Raw genomic sequence first — 19,315 nt, 5'->3', positions numbered from 1 at the left:
GCCAGCAAGCACCCCAGCCAGTTGTCAGTCTGAAGAAGGGTCTTGACCCGAAACGTCAACCATTCCTTCTCTCCTGAGATGCTGCCTGTCCCGCTGAGTTACTCCAGCATTTTGTGTCTACCTTCGGTGTAAACCAGCACCTGCAGTTCCCTCTTACACATTCTGTCTGGCTGGGGGGGGGGGGGGGCAGTATTTAAACGATACAAGTAGAGAATCGAGCGCTGGAGTTAGTTTTCTGCCTGAGGTGAGTTTATTATTTAGTGATTTGATGGGGAATGCAGTTTCTCAGACTGAGTGAACCCTGTGCTCCTTCCTGCCTGCGTGACACACTGCTGGCTCAGTGCAGTACATGTGGCTGATGTTCAGAATATTTAACAAGCCTCTCTCATCTCTTTATATTTATGCCAGCTAAACTCTGCTCTTTAATGCCAGCAAATGTTCCTTCCCATTCAACACTTTCACTCATTGCATTCATTCTTACTATACCTCCACTCAACTTGATCACCACCTGTGTTTAACCTGTGACCTGTTGTCTGTTGTGCCTGAAAAAGGGTCTCGACCCGAAACGTCACCCATTCCTTCCCTCCAGAGTTATTCCTTCTCTCCAGAGATACTGCCTGTCCTGCTGAGTTACTCCAGTTTCTTGTGTCTACCTGTTACTAGAATGTGGACAGATTGGTCAGATTAGCTTGAACTGTTGGATTTATTTAACCTATTTCTTGCTGGTCCTCGTTACAGACCTAGAACTGTGGAAATCTCAGAGATTATTTCCAAAGGCACAAGGGACTGTAGATGCTGGAATCTTGGCCAAACAGAAAGTGCTGGAGGAACTCAGTGGGTCAGGCAGTATCTGTGGAGGGAATGGAGAGATCACATTTCAGGACAGGACCCTTCTTCGGGCTGATGGAGTAGATATTGTACAGGTTTAGTTTAGTTTAGAGATACAGCGTGGAAACAGGCCCTTTAGCCCAGCAATCGACCAGCAATCGACCAGCAATCCCCGAACACTAACACTATCCTACACACACTAGGGACAATTTACACTAATGCAAAGCCAATTAACCTACGAAATATTTACTTCTTTGGACTGTGGGAGGAAACTGAAGATCTCGGAGAAAACCCACGCGGTCACGAGGAGAACGTACAAACTCCGTATAGACAGCGCCCGTGGTTGGGGTGGAACCCGGATCTCCGGCGCTGCAAGCGCTGTGAGGCGGCAACTCTACCGCTGCGCCACCGCGGCCGTCTGAGACTCTAAAGTCATCGAATTTGGTCGATGTTTGAAAGCTAGGACTGGTGAGATGCAAAGCACTGCGTGGCCCTGTGTCATCAGTCTGTAAAGCCTCCAGCTTCAGCTTTGCAAAACAAGTACCCTGCCCACAGTACTGATCCAAACAAAACATTGTAGCTCATTTCAAAAGTGGTTGTAATTGAATCCAAAGTGTTGTGGTTTCAGCGAGCCTTTTTTGAGTTTTGATGCCAAGGCCAGTGCTTGTCGTTGGATGCGATTTCCCACATCGAAACGGCCTGGGAGACCCTGGCGACTAACGCACCAAACAATACTGGGCCCGATGCCTCCACGTGCCGAGACTGCCGCCGCCATTTACCCAGGCGCATCTTTCAATGAGGACGAACTTGCATTTACATAGCGCCTTTCACAACCGCAGGCCGCAAGCACCTGGAAATCAGTCTGATCACAATCGTAAAAAAAGAACATGTGTCAGCTCACATATGCGCAGCAAAGCAGAGTGATAAAGAACAGATTAATTGCATTAGTAAAATGAAAACACAAGATGCTGTGTGCACACAAAGGAAATTAGGCTGCAGCTGTATAAGATTACATTCCAGCTCTGGGACTCTATATCTGTTTTAATGTAAAGAGAGTGACCTGTGCCTGGAACGTGCTGACTGGGGAGATAGTGGGAGAAGATATGATCACAACATTTTCAAAGCATTTAGACAGAGACACGAACAGGCAGGGGGGTGCAGATATATGGAGCTTGTGTTGGCGGATGTGCCACTTAAACTGGCATCATGGTTAGGGTTGCCAACTTCCTCGCTCCCAAATACGGGACTAGGTGGCGTCATCGCCGCGCGCCCCACGTGACCTCACCCGGCCAGCGGCCACGTGCTCCCGCTCCACCAATGGCGGAAGCCATTGGTGGAGCGGGAGCACGTGGCCGCTGGCCGGGTGAGGTCACGTGGGGCGCGGGGTGGTGACCGTCATCCTTTGTCCCTTATTTGGGAGCGAGGAAGTTGGCAACCCTACTAATAAGGGACAAGGGCGGTCCCTTACGGGACAAACCAATGTAGCCCAAAATAAGGGATGTTCCGGCTAATATGGGACAGTTGGCAGCCCTGATCGTGGTCGGCACAGGCCTCATGGGCCGAAGGGCCTGTTCCTGTGCTGTACCTCTGGTTCCTCCTCATCTCGCAGGGAAGACTCCCTGCTCTTTGAGCGGTGGCGTGGAATCTTGTACATGGATCTACAAGAGCAGGCAGGTCCTTGGTTCAACTCTGATCCAGACGATATCTCCTTTGACTGTGCAGGATTAATGAATGCATGGTTACAATTCCAGAGGCAACAAGGTCGGGTTATTCCAATTCCTGAACGAAACACAATGTGCTGGAGGACCTGGGGGCACAGCCTCGGAATGAAAGGACGTACCTTTGGGAAGGAGACGAGGATGAATTTCTTTAGCCAGAGGGAGCTGATTCTGTGGAATTCATTGCCACAGATGGCTGTGTTCAGGGCTGAACGGCCTATTTCTGCGCTGTATCACAAAAGTAAAGTCTAATGTTCGTCTAAAGGAACACGAGTTGGAGACTTCCACAGGTGCAGGGTGAATCTGAATGTTTCAGGCAACCAGTTGCCCCTTTTGATGTTTCCTTTGATATTTGCACTGCTGCAAAGATTCCTCATGGACATAGGCGGCGCAGCGGGTAGTGCTGCTGCCCCGGGCTGCCAGATACCCAGGTTTGGTCTGAAGAAGGGTCTCGACCCGAAACGTCGCCCATTCCTTCTCTACAGAGATGCTGCCTGTCCCGCTGAGTTACTCCAACATTTTGTGTCTATCTTATATATTCCCCAGTGAAATTCCTTTTTTAACTTACAGTTCAGTAACACTACTATGTACTCTGCATAGACATAATCATACTTAAGTACATCGGTGTAGAATAGTAGATTTCACTTGAGTCGCCATTTTTTCCACACCATAACCTGTCTATTTATGTTACATCTGCCAAACGCAGATAGACACAAAAAGCTGAAGTAACTCAGCGGGTCAATAGACAATAGGTGCAGGAGGAGGCCATTCGGCCCTTCGAGCCAGCACCGCCATTCAATGTGATCATGGCTGATCATTCTCAATCACTACCCCGTTCCTGCCTTCTTCCCATACCCCCTGACTCTGCTATCCTTAAGAGCTCTATCTAGCTCTCTCTTGAATGCATTCAGAGAATTGGCCTCCACTGTCTTCTGAGGCAGAGAATTCCACAGATTCACAACTCTCTGACTGAAAATGTTTCTCCTCATCTCAGTTCTAAATGGCCTACCCCTTATTCTTAAACTGTGGCCAATGGTTCTGAACTCCCCCAATATTGGGAACATGTTTCCTGCCTCTAACGTGTCCAACCCCTTAATAATCTTATACGTTTCGATAAGATCCCCTCTCATCCTTCTAAATTCCAGTGTATCGAAACGTATAAGGTTATTAAGGGGTTGGACACATTAGAGGCAGGAAACATGTTCCCAATGTTGGGGGAGTCCAGAACAAGGGGCCACAGTTTAAGAATAAGGGATAGGCCATTTAGAACTGAGATGAGGAAAAACCTTTTCAGTCAGAGAGTTGTGAATCTGTGGAATTCTCTGCCTCAGAAGGCAGTGGAGGCCAATTCTCTGAATGCATTCAAGAGAGAGCTAGATAGAGCTCTTAAGGATAGCAGAGTCAGGGGGTATGGGGAGAAGGCAGGAACGGGGTACTGATTGAGAATGATCAGTCATGATCACATTGAATGGCGGTGCTGGCTCGAAGGGCCGAATGGCCTCGTCCTGCACCTATTGTCTATTGTCTATTGTATACAGTGTATGGGTCAGGTAGCATCTCTGGAAAAAGAGACCCTTCTTCCGACTTGTTGGCCGGCATGGGCATGCTGGGCCTTTTAGGGCCTGTTTCCACTCTGAAAGACTCTTTGACTGACTCTACCGGGAGGACGAAGCTCCACGCTGACTAACGGATTGCTTTTCCCCCCTCAGGGGTATTTTCCTGGACACCATTCTTCCTCAGTACAATGACAATGGCGCCCGGCCCCCGATCGGACAGCGGACGCGACTGAGCAAGGGGGACATCAGCCAGGCTCGGAAGCTGTACAGGTGTCCAGGTGAGGTGGGCCGAGCAGGGCTGGAAGGCGGGATGGTCACAGGTAGCCGGGGACAAAGACAGCAGGTCAAAGAGGGATCGCATAATAGTTCTTCACGTTCCTCTTCTCTGTACTCCCTCTTGCCTTAGAGGGAAGGGAGTACAGAGAAGGTTCACCAGATTGATCCCTGGGATGGCGGGACATTCATATGAAGAAAGACTGGATAGACTAGGCTTGTACTCGCTGGAATTTAGAAGACTGAGGGGGGATCTTATAGAAACATATAACATTCTTAAGGGGTTGGAGAGGCTAAATGCGGGAAGATTGTTCCCGATGTTGGGGAAGTCCAGAACCAGGGGTCACAGCTTAAGGATAAGGGGGAAGTCTTTTAGGACCGATATGAGAAAACATTTCTTCACACAGAGAGTGGTGAGTCTGTGGAATTCTCTGCCACAGAAGGTAGTTGAGACCAGTTCATTGGCTATATTTAAGAGGGAGTTAGATGTGGCCCTTGTGGCTAAAGGAATCAGGGGTATGGAGAGAAGGCAGGTACAGGTTACTGAGCTGGATGATCAGCTATGATCATATTGAATGGCGGTGCAGGCTCGAAGGGCCGAATGGCCTACTCCTGCACCTATTTTCTATGTTTCTATGTTTCAATGGTGGTTTATTGTCACGTGTTTCGAAAAAACAGTGAACTTCTTTTTCCATACAGTTCAGTTGCAGTTAGAGTTGGCCAACTGTCCTGTATTAGCCGGGACATCCCGTATTTTGGGCTAAATTGGTTTGTCCCGTATGGGACCGCCCTTGTCGCCGTATTAGTAGGGTTGCCAACTTCCTCGCTCCCAAATAAGGGGCAAAGGGTGTCGTCACCGCCCCGCGCCCCACGTGACCTCACCCAGCCAGCGGCCACGTGCTCCCGCTCCATCAATGGCGGCAGCCATTGGTGGAGCGGGAGCACGTGGCCGCTGGCTGGGTGAGGTCACGTGGGGCGCGGGGCGGTGACGTCACCTTGTCGCGTATTTGGGCGTGAGGAAGTTGGCAACCCTAACAGGCAGTGCCTTCTTCGTAGACTAAAAAGTGCTGGTATACATATTGTATAAGAAAATAACTGCAGATGCTGGTACAAATCGAAGATATTTATTCACAAAATGCTGGAGCAACTCAGCATGGAGTAACTGGTATACATATTGTTGGCATTTATAGCAGGTCTTCATCCTATAAACTTTAAGCTGAGGGCCCGAACACCTAATTTATTTATAAACTAAGTTTAGTTTATTTTATAGATACAGCATGGAAACAAGCCCTTCAGCCCACCGAGTCCACACCAACCATTACACTAGTTCTGTTATCCTACTTTTTCATCCATTCCAGCTTCATAGTCACCTTGTTGAGTCTCATTGTCTGCACCTCATTTTCACAGCTAACAATGGCCTTTATCATCGTTACTTTTTTGCACATCGTTCAATCATTTGTTCTATATCTCTCTGTATCACCGTTTATATGATCAGCCATGATCACATTGAATGGCGGTGCGTACAGGCTCGAAGGGCCGAATGGCCTACTCCTCCACCTATTGTCTATTGTCTATATCTCACGTTTCCCTTTCCCCCGGACTCTCAGTCTGAAGAAGAGTCTCGACCTGAAACGCCAGACCGCACCTGGAGTACTGTGTGCAGTTTTGGTCTCCATATTTGAGGAAGGACATTCTTGTTATTAAGGGTGTGCAGCGTAGGTTCACCAGGTTAATTCCCGGAATGGCGGGACCGTCGTATGTTGAAAGACTGGAGTGACTAGGCTTGTACACTAGAATTTAGAAGGATGAGAGGGGATCTTATTGAAACATATAAGATTGTTAAGGGATTGGACACGTTAGAGGCAGGAAACATGTTCCTAATGTTGGGGGAGTCCAGAACCAGGGGCCACAGTTTAAGAATAAGGGGTAGGCCATTTAGAACGGAGATGAGGACAAACTTTTTCACTCAGAGAGTTGTAAATCTTTGGAATTCTCTGCCTCAGAAGGCAGTGGAGGCTAATTCTCTGGATGCTTTCAAGAGAGAGTTAGATAGAGCTCTTAATGATAGCGGGATCAGGGGGTATGGGGAGAAGGCAGGAACGGGGTACTGATTGTGGATGATCAGCCATGATCACATTGAATGGCGGTGCTGGCTCGGAGGGCCGAATGGCCTACTCATGCATCTATTGTCTATTGTCACCTATTCCTTTTCTCCAGAGGTGCTGTCTGGCCCGCTGAGTTACTCCAGCTTTCTGTGTCTATCTTCGGTTTAAACCAGCACTTGCAGTTTCTTCCCAAACAGAACATTCTTATGGGGACTTTAGCATTAAGAGGATTCTGTAATACAATATACTCTGCTCAACTGGCAAATGCTGTTGGTTGCAACGTTTCTAATCACTTAATCCTCTTTGGCGGAAATCAAATTAACACTGTGTATTGATTTTTCCTCGCTTCTTGGCAAATGCAAGTTGGAAACCAACAAGGCACTCACTATTCCCCGTACTCCGACATAAAAAAGCAAACATCACTAGCACGGGATAACTGCAGGGAATGATGTTTAGATAAATGGAAAGTCAGATGAGAAGGTAATCAGTGGGGCGGAGAGGACTGTAATAATAGCCATGAACCAGAATCAGAGCAGACCAGGCACACTTCATGTGTAAAAGGCACAAAGTGCCAGAGTAACTCAGAGGGTCAGGCAGCATCTCTGGAGAAAAGGACAATAGACAATAGGTGCAGGAGGAGGCCATTCGGCCCTTCGAGCCAGCACCACCATTCAATGTGATCATGGCTGATCATTCTCAATCAGTACCCCGTTCCTGCCTTCTCCCCATACCCCCTGACTCCGCTATCCTTAAGAGCTCTATCCAGCTCTCTCTTGAATGCATTCAGAGAATTGGCCTCCACTGCCTTCTGAGGCAGAGAATTCCACAGATTCACAACTCTCTGACTGAAAAAGTTTTTCCTCATCTCAGTTCTAAATGGCCTGCCCCTTATTCTTAAACTGTGGCCCCTTGTTCTGGACTCCCCCGACATTGGGAACATGTTTCCTGCCTCTAACGTGTCCAACCCCTTAGTAATCTTATACGTTTCGATAAGATCCCCTCTCCTCCTTCTAAATTCCAGTATATACAAGCCTAGTTGCTCCAGTCTTTCAACATACGACAGTCCCGCCATTCCGGGAATTAACCTAGTAAACCTACGCTGCACGCCCTCAATAGCAAGAATATCCTTCCTCAAATTTGGAGACCAAAACTGCACACAGTACTCCAGGTGCGGTCTGATGTTGTCATTTGGTATTGTTTGCACGGGCTGAAAGTATGAAGAAATGTCACGCAAACTTGGAACAATCTCTCTGTGGCTGCTTACTTCCTTCAATGTGCAGCACTCCTTTGTTAGAAAGTACACTGGAAAAGGCAATGAGTGCTCAGGCTAACTTAATTCCAACCGCAGCAGGCCGCATGTCACACAGCAGGCCGGATACAAAGAAAACTCTGTACTTCTGAAAATTTGAGATGCTGTTAATGTTACTAATAAATCACCAGTAGTTCCATTGACAGGGTGATATATCAGCAGCATTCAAACCCCAATCTTCATTCTGCTGAAACAGAGGGTGGGTGGATTCATGCTAGCCACTGGGGGATGAGTGGCGATCATACAGAAGTGTATAAGACCACGAGGGGAATAGATCGGGTAAATGCACAGAGTGTTTTACCCAGACTTGGGAAATCAAGAATGAAAAGACACAGGTTTAAAGTGAGGGGGGAGAGAATTAATAGGAACCTGAGGGGCAACCTTTTCATGCAGAGGGTGGTGGGTGTAGGGAACGAGTTGCCGGAGGAGGTGGTTGAGGCAGGTACTACAACAGCATGGATAGGATAGGTTTAGAGGGAAGGTAGACACAAAATGCTAGAGTAACTCAGCGGGACAGGCAGCATCTCTGGAGAGAAGGAATGGGTGACGTTTCGGGTCGTGACCCTTCTTCAGTCTGAAGAAGGGCCTTGACCCGAAACGTCACCCATTCCTCTCCAGAGATGCTGCCTGACCCGCTGAGTTACTCCAGCATTTTGTGAATAAATACCTTCAATTTAAACCAGCATCTACAGTTTTTTCCTACAGGTTTAGAGGGGAATGGGCCAAACGTGTGGGACTAGTGTAGATGGAGTACGTTGGCCGGTGTGGACAAGTTGGGCCTGTTTCCACATTGTGTGACTATATGACCATAACTGAACATGAAGGCACATCTATCCAACCTCTCCCAGTAGCTGAAACCCTCCAATCCAGGCAGCATTCCTGTAAAACCCCTCTGCACCTTCTCCAAAGCCTCCTGTGTTGTGGTGACCAGAACTGTTTGCAATACTTCATATCAAGAAGTTTCCAAGAAGTGTCTGAAGAAGGGTCTGACCAAAAACACCACCAATCTATGTTCTCCAGAGATGCCGAAGATGGACACAAAAAGTTGGCCTGTAACTCAGCGGGGCAGGCAGCATCTCTGGAGAAAAGGAATAGCTGATGTTTCTTCAGACTGAGAGTCTGGGAAAAGGAAAACAAGAGATATAGACGGTGATGTAGAGAGATATAGAACTAATGATTGAAAGATGTGCAAAAAAGTGACGATGATAAAGGAAACAGGCCATTGTTACACTGGAATTTAGAAGGATGAGAGGAGATCTTATCGAAACGTATAAGATTATTAAGGGGTTGGACACGTTAGAGGCAGGAATCATGTTCCCAATGTTGGGGGAGTCCAGAACAAGGGGCCACCGTTTAAGAATAAGGGGTAGGCCATTTAGAACTGAGATGAGGAAAAACTTTTTCAGTCAGAGAGTTGTAAATCTGTGGAATTCTCTGCCTCAGAAGGCAGTGGAGGCCAATTCTCTGAATGCATTCAAGAGAGAGCTGGATAGAGCTCTTAAGGATAGCGGAGTCAGGGGGTATGGGGAGAAGGCAGGAACGGGGTACTGATTGAGAATGATCAGCCATGAAGAAGGGTGATTCATTCCCCCTTATCCTTAAGCTGTGTCCCCTGGTTCTGAACTTCCCCAACATCGGGAACAATCTTCCCGCATCTAGCCTCTCCAACCCCTTAAGAATTTTATATGTTTCAATAATATCCGCCCTCAGTCTTCTAAATTCCAGTGAGTATAAGCCTAGTCTATCCAGTCTTTCCTCATATGAAAGTCCCGCCATCCCAGGGATCAATCTGGTGAACCTTCTCTGTACTCCCTCTAAGGCTAGAATGTCTTTCCTCAGATTAGGAGACCAAATAATAATAATAATAATAATAAATGTTATTTGTCATATGTAGGTTGGCACAGGGTCAAAGGTAATGTATTTGACAAGACAACGGGTCACCTCAGCAATAATATTCCAAGGATAAATAAGATAAAAAATGACATTAGTAAGGTAAAAAGACAATATTAAAAATAGGTAAAAAGACAATATTAAAGACAATATAAAAGACAATACTAATTTTTTTTAAATCAATCAATATCTAATAATGATAATACAATAAATTAATGACCATAACACAAGGTAAGTATAATGGTGCAAGCAAAGACAAAGAGCTTTGAAGATGAGTGTCGGGGCCAGTGAGACCTAGACTGTCTACAGCAGACATGCCAAACAGCTCAGCCACTTTCACTTGAGCTGCCTACGCAGACTCCTTCACATCAGGTGGCAGGACAAAATTCCCGACACAGAGGTCCTGGAACGTGCCGGAATCCCCAGCGTCCACACCCTCCTACGGAAAGCCCAAGCCAGATGGGCAGGCCATGTTGTCAGAATGCCCGAGAGTCGACTGCCAAAACAGCTTCTGTATGGAGAACTGTGTCAGGGCAAGCGCTCAGTAGGAGGACAGAAGAAACGGTTTAAGGACTGCCTCAAAGTGTCCCTCAAAGACTTGGACATCAACCTCAGCACTTGGGAGTCTCTTGCTCTGGACCGTCCAACATGGCGTAGCAAGCTCACCACAGGAGCCCGTGCAGCAGAGAACAGACGCACTGCAGAGGCCCAGAGGAAACGCACCGCGCGCAAGGCCCGGGCTACCTCCACTTCCACTGCAGCACCCATCCACTTGTGTCCTACGTGTGGGCGTGCCTTCCGGGCCCGGATTGGCACAGTCACCAATCCTCCAACTGAAAGTGAAGCCATGGTCATCTTCCAACCCGAAGGACGAACAACAACAAGTGCAAGTAAAGACAAAGAGCTTTGAAGATGTCCCTGTGTCGGCGAGGTTAGTATTGTGTGGTGTTCAAGAGCCTGATGGTTGCTGGGAAGAAGCTGTTCTTGAACCTGGAGGTCACGGTTTTCGGGCTTTGAGAATATCCTTGCATCTTCCCTTCCCTCTGCGTGTGCACTCTTGGTCTGAGAACACTCAAGGTGGTGTCTGCCTCAGGACCCTGATGCTGGGCCTGTACGTGATGGGCACTTGCTCTGGAGCTCATTGTGCGTAATAGGTGCGACCGTTTAGGAAGGAACTGCAGGTGCTGGTTTACAACGAAGACAGACACAAAATGCTGGAGTAACTCAGCGGCTCAGGCAGCATCTCTGGAGAGAAGGAATGGGTGACGTGAAGAAGGGTCTCGACCAGAAACGTCACCCATTCCTTCTCTCCAGAGATGCTGCCTGAACCGCTGAGTTACTCCAGCATTTTGTGTCTGTAATAAGTGCCACTGTTGGGGATATGGGATGTGGAGTGGGTGCTGAGTTGTGAGAGAACACTTGTCCTATCAGTGGGTTTGGAGAGCGTTGTAGAGACAGAGTTGCCAGTACCCGAACTCTTTGGTTCAATAGACAATAGACAATAGGTGCAGGAGGAGGCCCTTTGGCCCTTCGAGCCAGCACCGCCATTCAATGTGATCATGGCTGATCATTCTCAATCAGTACCCCGTTCCTGCCTTCTCCCCATACCCCCTGACTCTGCTAACCTTAAGAGCTCTATCTAGCTCTCTCGTGAATGCGGGAGCTCATGTTGGTACTCCACAGTGTGGAGCAGAGTGAAGTCACTGCCACGTATCAACACAGTGATACATGCAGAGACCAAGAGCCACCCCACGTAGGCAAACAACGGGTTAAACATTTGGTTAAAATTAGTGTGCGGCACGGTGGCGCAGCGGTAGAGTTGCCGCCTTACAGCGCTTGCAGCACCGGAGACCCGGGTTCCAACCTGACTACGGGTGCTGTCTGTATGGAGTTTGTACGTTCTCCCCGAGACCTGCGTGGGTTTTCTCCGAGATCTTCGGTTTCCTCCCACACTCCAAAGTCGTGCAAGTTTGTAGGTTAATTGGCTTGGTGTAAATGTAAAAATTGTCTCTAGTGGGTGTAGGATAGTGTTAATGTGCGGGGATCGCTGGTCGGCGCGGACCCGGTGGGCCGAAGGGCCTCTTTCCACACTGTGTCTCTAAACTAAACTAAACTAAGCTCTTTGGTTTTGGTTCATGGTGGTTTCCCACCGTGTGCAGCAGAGTGAATTCACTGCCACGTATCAACACAGTGAGACATGCAGAGAGCAAGAACCGCCATGGAGGAGGCAAACAACGGGTTAAACATTTGGTTGGGAATTGAGTTTAGTAATAGAAAACGTAGTCCAAGAGGTTTTCTTTGAAAGCACTGAGTTGCTGTAGACATCTGTGGTTCTGATGGATGGTGTGTGCAGATTGAGGGGGAGCTTTTGAAATTCTGCTACATTTTCTTCAAAAGGGGGGGGAAAATATGCAGAGCTTTGAGGATAGGTTGGAGGGAGTGGAGTAACTAGAAAGGTCTAAAGAAGGGTCTCGACCAGAAACGTCACCCGTTCCTTCTCTCCGGAGATGCTGACTGTCCCGCTGAGTTGCTCCAGTATTTCGTGTCTATCTTGGGAGTAACTCGAAAGCTCTTTGGAAGAACTAGCACAGGCACAATGATCTCGTGTGCAGTAGGTTTCTCTGTTTCTCTGAATGCCGTGAACAAATACAAGAATAAGCAGGTAGACACAAAATGCTGGAGTAACTCAGCGGGTCAGGCAGCATCTCGGGAGAGAAGGAATGGGTGACGTTTCGGGTCGAGACCCTTCTTCAGACTTCGAAGAGTGCTGGAGAAACTCAGCGGGTCAGGCAGCATCTCCGGAGAACAGCGGCTGCCAGTGGTGGAGCGGGAGCACGTGGCCGCTGGCTGGGTGAGGTCACGTGGGGCGCGGGGCGGCGACGTCACCCTTTGTCCCGTATTTGGGAGCGAGGAGGTTGGCAACCCCAGCTACTGTACATCAATCTAGTCTTGAACTTATTAGACGTGCTCGTAAAGCTTTAACAGCACGTACTGTTACAAAGAAAAGCCCCGTGTAAAGGCAGTGATCTTGTTCACTCCATGTGAGCACTCTGTCTACTCCTCTGCAATGAAACCGTGGCAAGGGTCACTGACTGGCAGGAGTATTTGGTATTCCCAATATGTTTTTCATTACCTTCTCCAGTTAAGCCGAGTCAGCAATAAAAGTCCGCTGGCAGCTGCAGACTGACGCTGACCCAGTTTTCATTTCGGGATTGTTTGTACCCTCAGAGGTTAATAAGCAACTGGCTGGTCCCCTTCTACAAAATCGCGCCTCGTTAGATTTATAACTCTTGCATAGAGTTACACGATGAGCTAAGTGCCAAGTCGTGCTAATGGGGGGGGGGGGGACTGGTTCTTAAATCCTTCCTCCTATTAAATGCACTTTATTCCTGATGGATTCTGACAATGCCCTCTTGTGTGGATTCGGTGGTGTCCACAGTCTGTAGAAAGGGCAAGATGTGGATAAAAGGAACTGCAGATGCTGGTTTACAAAAAAAAGATGCAAAGTGCTGGAGTAACCATGTGAGTCAGGCAGCATCTCTGGAGAACATGGATAGGTGACATTTTGGGTCAGGACCCTTCTTCAGATAGTTTGTAGAGGGAGAGGGTTCCTTCACTCTGAAGAGGGATCCTGAAACGTCACCTATCCATGTTCTCCACAGATGCTGCCTGACCCGCTGAGTTACTCCAGCACTCTGTGAAACGTCACCTATCCATGTTCTCCACAGATGTTGCCTGGCCTGCTGAGTTACTCCAGCATTTTGTATCTATCTCCTGCTTACCTGTATCCAGCTATCAGTTGCCTTGCAAGGCTTTGGCCTGCATCCACCTCTCTTCCAGATTCCCCCCCCCCATCAACCTGAAGAATCATTCAAGAGAGAGCTAGATAGAGCTCTTAAGGATAGCGGAGTCAGGGGGTATGGAGAGAAGGCAGGAACGGGGGACTGATTGAGAATTATCAGCCATGATCACATTGAATGGTGGTGCTGGCTCGATGGGCCGAATTGCCTACTCCTGCACCTATTGTCTATTGCCTATTGTCCCAACCCGAAACATCATCTATCCATGTTCTCCAGAGATGCTGCCTGACCCGCTGAGTTACTCCAGCACTCTGTGTCAGTAGAAGGGCAAATCAGATGAGGCTAGCATTAGGGTTGCCAACTTCCTCACTCCCAAATAAGGGACAAAAGGTGATGTCACCGCCCCACGCCCCACATGACCTCACCCCGCCCGGGCGGCCCCATTGGTGGAGCGGGAGCACGTGGCCGCTGGCTGGGTAAGGTCACTGGGGCGCAGGGCGGTGACGTCACCCTTTGTCCCTTATTTGGGAGTGAGGAAGTTGGCAACCCTACTAATATGGGACAAGTACGGGACAAACTAATGTAGCCCAAAATACGGGATGTCCCGGCTAATACGGGACTGTTGGCGACCCTAGCTAGCGCAGATGGGGCATCTTGGTCAGCTTGCACACACTGGCCTGTAGGTCTGTTTCCATGCTGAGTGTCTCTATGACTTTCTCATCTGTGTGCCTGTGTAATGTGTGAAACACGGTTCTGGTGGAATCGCCTGTTCATCCCTTGAATTGTATGTATGTTTGTAAATTTATTAAGGAGTAATTGTGGACCCAACAGAACCTGTTTGCTCCACTCTCACCCCAGTCTCCGTTATCCTCCGTAGTTCTTCTCCGCTCGTCCCCAGCCCCCTCATCTGCCAGAACAGGGGCAGAGTTTGTCTGGTTCTTACCTTTCACTCCACCCGCCTACCCAGCCCCTCACCCACCCCATCCCCGCACAGAACACTATCCTACACACACACCCGGGACAACTTACAATTACACCAAGCCTTATAGACCTCTTTGGAGCGTGGGAGGAAACCGGAGATCCCGGAGAAACCCCACGCAGGTCACGGGGGGAACGTGCAAACTCCATACAGACAGCAACCGTGGTCAGGATTGAAACATAGAAACATAGAAAATAGGTGCAGGAGGAGGCTATTCGGTCCATCGAGCCAGCACCGCCATTCATTGTGATCATGGCTGATCATCCACAATCGGAACCAAGGTCCTCCTTGGTTTCACCCTAAAAAGTATCTAAACGGTATCTAACAAGTGAGGGATTGCGATGTTGTGAGGTGGGGCGGGATCTGGATATCTCGGCCAAACTCCACATGCCGGTGAATTCCTGCCTCGTGTCTGATGTAGCGTGCGGACACTTTCAGTGCAATCATCACTCCCTGCAAGATCCTGCTCTTTGGGGAGAAGAGAAAATGGCCAAAATATTATTTTGTCCATTGCTGCCATTGTTTGCTTTTCCACTTCTGATTCCACTGCATGTTGCTGTTCTCTCCTCCTCTCTCTCTCATCTGAACCCCTGCCACAAATCGAGGAGATCAGGACCCATGGAACAGAGTTGTGATTTGCATGCGATGCCGCGATGTGGCTGAGTTGACTCGATAACCCCCCCACCCACCGACCCCCACGTCCCGGCCCTCCTGATGCCGAGGTGCAGCCAGCAGCTGGGGCAGGTTGAGCTGTTTTCCCATGTGCTCTCCAGATGCTTGGCTCGGTGCGACAGGCAGATGCTGTCGTTTGTCAAATACTTGGCCTATCTCTGCCTCCCTCACGGAGAATGGAGTTTCCTGGAATCTGCAGCGGCTTCACCACTTGTTTTAATTTACCTCCTTCCACTGATCAGACGCAGGCACCAGCTTGCTCGGTTGTTTGCTTTGACCGACTAATGTTCTGATCTCACTTACCCCCGGCCTCTTGACAGTACTTGCGGCCCGCAGTTCCACAGCGCGCGTGCGATTGTGCTTCCACTGCCTGTATTTATTTAGTCTGGCAGTCCATACTAGGTGGATCACTCCATAAAGAACATGATGTGTTGAAGGTGAAGGATTGTTTTGGCTGTATGATCTGGGTAGGCATATTTAAAGAACGGCCAGCATCCATCGCTGTCACTTGCAGTGTGTTCATCTGAGATGTGGAAATGTACAACTAATAGCAAGACCCTTAACAGCATTTATGTATTGGATCTTGGCATCCAAGTTCATAATTCCCAATGAGGTAGATAACAGCTCAGGACAATAGACAATAGACAATAGGTGCAGGAGTAGGTCATTCAGCCCTTCGAGCCAGCACCGCCATTCAATGCGATCATGGCTGATCACTCTCAATCAGTACCCCGTTCCTGCCTTCTTCCCATACCCCCTCACTCCGCTATCCTTAAGTGCTCTATCCAGCTCTCTCTTGAAAGCATCCAACGAACTGGCCTCCACTGCCTTCTGAGGCAGAGAATTCCACACCTTCACCACTCTCTGACTGAAAAAGTTCTTCCTCATCTCCGTTGTTGATAGAATGGTTCAGTTGCCCAATAATAGCTGGGAAGATAGTGTCCATGAATCTGGAGGTGTGCATTTTCACACGTCTATACCTCCTGCGTTAATGGGAGAGGGGAGAAGAGGGGGTGACCGGGGTGAGACTGGTCCTTGATGATGCTGCTGGCCTTGCCGAGGCAGCGTGAGGTGTAGATGGAGTCAATGGAAGGGAGGTTGGTTTGCGTGATGGTCTGGGCTGCTGGCCTTGCCGTGGCAGCGTGAGGTGTAGATGGAGTCAATGGAAGGGAGGTTGGTTTGCGTGATGGTCTGGACTGTGTCCACAATTCTCTGCAATTTCTTGCGGCCTTGGATGGAGCTGTTCCCAAACCACGCTGTGATGCATCCCGATAAAATGTTTTCCACGGCGTAGAAGGTGGTGAGAGTTATTGTGGACATACAGAACTTATAGACAATAGACAATAGGTACAGGAGGACGGCCATTCAGCCCTTCGAGCCAGTACCGCCATTCAATGTGTTCATGGCTGATCATTCTCAATCTGTACCCCGTTCCTGCCTTCTCCCCATACCCCCTGACTCCGCTATCCTTAAGAGCTCTATCCAGCCTTCCGAAGCCTTCTAAGGAAGTAGAGGCGTTGCTGTGCTCTTGTGGCCATTACTTCAGTATGGTCTAAGCGATATTTACTCCTAGGTATTTGAAGCCTTCAACCATTTCTACTTTACCCTCAATGCAAGCTGGGGTATGTGTACTGCTTTGCTTCCTGAAGTCGACCCGACCCGGGGTAGATCGTCCGGCACGGGGGAGCTGAGAACTCCCCCCCCACCGATGCAGGAGCTGGATCGCCCCGACGAGGAAGGCCCGACCCCCGGCTACGGGAGTCAAGATCGTCCCGACTACGGAAGGTTCGAGGCCCCCGACCGCTGGAGGACAAAGAAGGGAGGAGATTGAACTATTTTTCACCTTCTATCACTGTGAGGAATGTGGAGGAGTCACTGGATGTTCATTTTAACATGTATTCTGTGTGTCCTGCTGCTTTTTATTGTTATGACTGTACGGCAAAAACATACTTGGCTAATAAAGTATTATTGTGATTGATTATTGTGATATCTCCATTGTCCGTCTGACATTGAGGGAAAGGTTGTTGTCTTGACACCAGATCATGACGTTGTCAATCTCCATCCTGTAAATGCAATAGTTAAGTTTTTGGTGCAGACAATAATAAGTCCGACCTCATCAGACCCGCAAGAAATTTACTGAAGAAATAAACTGCTCATAACAATTGTATTCACTGGAATTTAGAAGGATGAGGGGGGATCTTATAGAGACACATAAAATTATAAAAGGACTGGACAAACTAAATGCAGGAAAAATGTTCCCAAAGTTGGGCGAGTCCAGAACCAGGGGCCACACAGTCTAAGAATAAAGGGGAGGCCATTTAAAACTGAGGTGAGAAGGAACTTTTTCACCCAGAGAGTTGTGAATTTGTGGAATTCTCTGCCACAGAGGGCAGTGGAGGCCAAATCACTGGGTGGATTTAAGAGAGAGTTAGATAGAACTAGGGGCTAGTGGAATCAAGGGATATGGGGAGAGGTTGGGCACAGGTTACTGATTGTGGATGATCAGCCATGATCACAATGAATGGCGGTGCTGGCTCAAAGGGCCGAATGGCCTCCTCCTGCACCTATTTTCTATGTTTCTATGTTTCTATAACAATGATTAGCAATCAATTCTTCGGCCGTTAACCCCTGCAGGTCAGATACCTGACTGGATCTGGTATCTGCTTCCTAACAGTAATGACAAAAAAGATATTTGTTTCAAACCAAGGAATAACAGAGGTCTTTCTGTTGTGTTCCAACAGCCTGTGGGGATACCCTTCAAGACTCCATGGGAAACTTTTCTTCTCCTGGTTTTCCAAATGGATATTCATCGTTTACACATTGTGTGTGGAGAATATCGGTCACTCCTGGAGAGAAGGTAGGAGTCTTCCGCTTTTGGTTGGTTGAACAATGTACATCCCCATGGGGGCCTCCCAGACTGCAGATGCTGGAACCATGAGCAAAGCACAAAGTGCAGGAGGAACTCAGCAGGTCAGGCAGCACCTGTGGAGGGGATGGACAGATGACATTTCGGGTCGGGACTAGGGTTGGCCAACTGTCCCGTATGAGCCGGGACATCCCGTATTTTGGGCTAAATTAGTTTGTCCCGTACGGGACCGCCCTTGCCCCGCATCGGTAGGGTTGCCAACTTCCTCACTCCCAAATAAGGGACAAAGGGCGACGTCACCGCCCCGCGCCCCGCGCCCCACGTGACCTCACCCAGCCAGCGGCCACGTGCTCCCGCTGGCTGGGTGAGGTCACGTGGGGCGCGGGGCGGTGACGTTATCCCGTATTTAGGAGTGAGGAAGTTGGCAACCTTAGTCGGGACCCTTCTTCAGGCAACCCCCATGAGGATACTGTCACCCCCACAATCCCAGGTTATTGGACGTTTATCAACCCTGGAACCCATGTGTGATTCTCAGAACACATCTGCAAACTCCACACAGTCAGGCTGTAATAACTGCAAACCCAGACTATCCTCCCACATAGGGAGTGTTTCCAAATCTGAGCCACAATGATTTCCTTGGTTCGCTGAATAACGTACAGCCCCAGGGAGGGACCACAGACGCTGGCATCTTGAGCAAAAGCACAAAGTGCTGGAGGAACTCAGCGGGTCAGCGAGTCAGAGTTGTGAATCTGTGGAATTCTCTGCCTCAGAAGGCAGTGGAGGCCAAGTCTCTGAATGCATTCAAGGGAGAGCTAGATAGAGCTCTTAAGGATAGCGGAGTCGGGGGAGGTATGGGGAGAAGGCAGGAACGGGGTACTGATTGAGAATGATCAGCCATGATCACATTGAATGGCGGTGCTGGCTCGAAGGGCTGAATGGCCTCCTCCTGCACCTATTGTCTATTGTCTATTGTCCATTGTCTATCGTCATCTGTCTTCTCCGTTCCTGCCTTCCCATTTGCCAGAGGGCTTGGTGCCTTGGAGAAACAGAGTAACTGGTGTCCCACGCTCAGTGATCAGTCAGTATCCCAGCGGAAATCCACCCCAATGAGTCATGACTATAGTTTACTTCAGTGACGGGGTTGAGACAACACAGTCATTCACACAAAAAATCATCTGTGGCAATGTTTCCTCTCTACTTTTCAGGTTATTCCACACTCTGGAAGGCAGAACCTGCTAACAAAGAGGAGCATAATAGAAACTGGTTGCTGTCATGTTATCTTGATCTTGGGTCCTTGACTTTGAGTCCAACTACTGTCT

At 48.8% G+C, this 19,315-nt stretch overlaps 1 protein-coding gene across 1 annotated transcript in view; it reads left to right on the top strand.

Moving 5' to 3' along the window:
• The window catches only part of LOC144610455 (bone morphogenetic protein 1-like), a 143,158-nt gene that overhangs the window by 91,503 nt on the left and 32,340 nt on the right, over positions 1 to 19,315 (top strand). The window contains exons 8-9 of the mRNA XM_078429180.1: positions 4,256 to 4,380; positions 17,872 to 17,987. Of these exons, the coding sequence (XP_078285306.1) occupies positions 4,256 to 4,380; positions 17,872 to 17,987 (241 nt within the window). The remainder of the gene's footprint in view (positions 1 to 4,255; positions 4,381 to 17,871; positions 17,988 to 19,315) is intronic.

Source organism: Rhinoraja longicauda, chromosome 36 (genome assembly GCF_053455715.1).
Source record: "Rhinoraja longicauda isolate Sanriku21f chromosome 36, sRhiLon1.1, whole genome shotgun sequence".
Lineage (NCBI taxonomy): Eukaryota > Metazoa > Chordata > Chondrichthyes > Rajiformes > Arhynchobatidae > Rhinoraja > Rhinoraja longicauda.
Note: the sequence above shows the minus strand (reverse complement) of the source record. Positions and strands in the feature narration are given on the sequence as shown.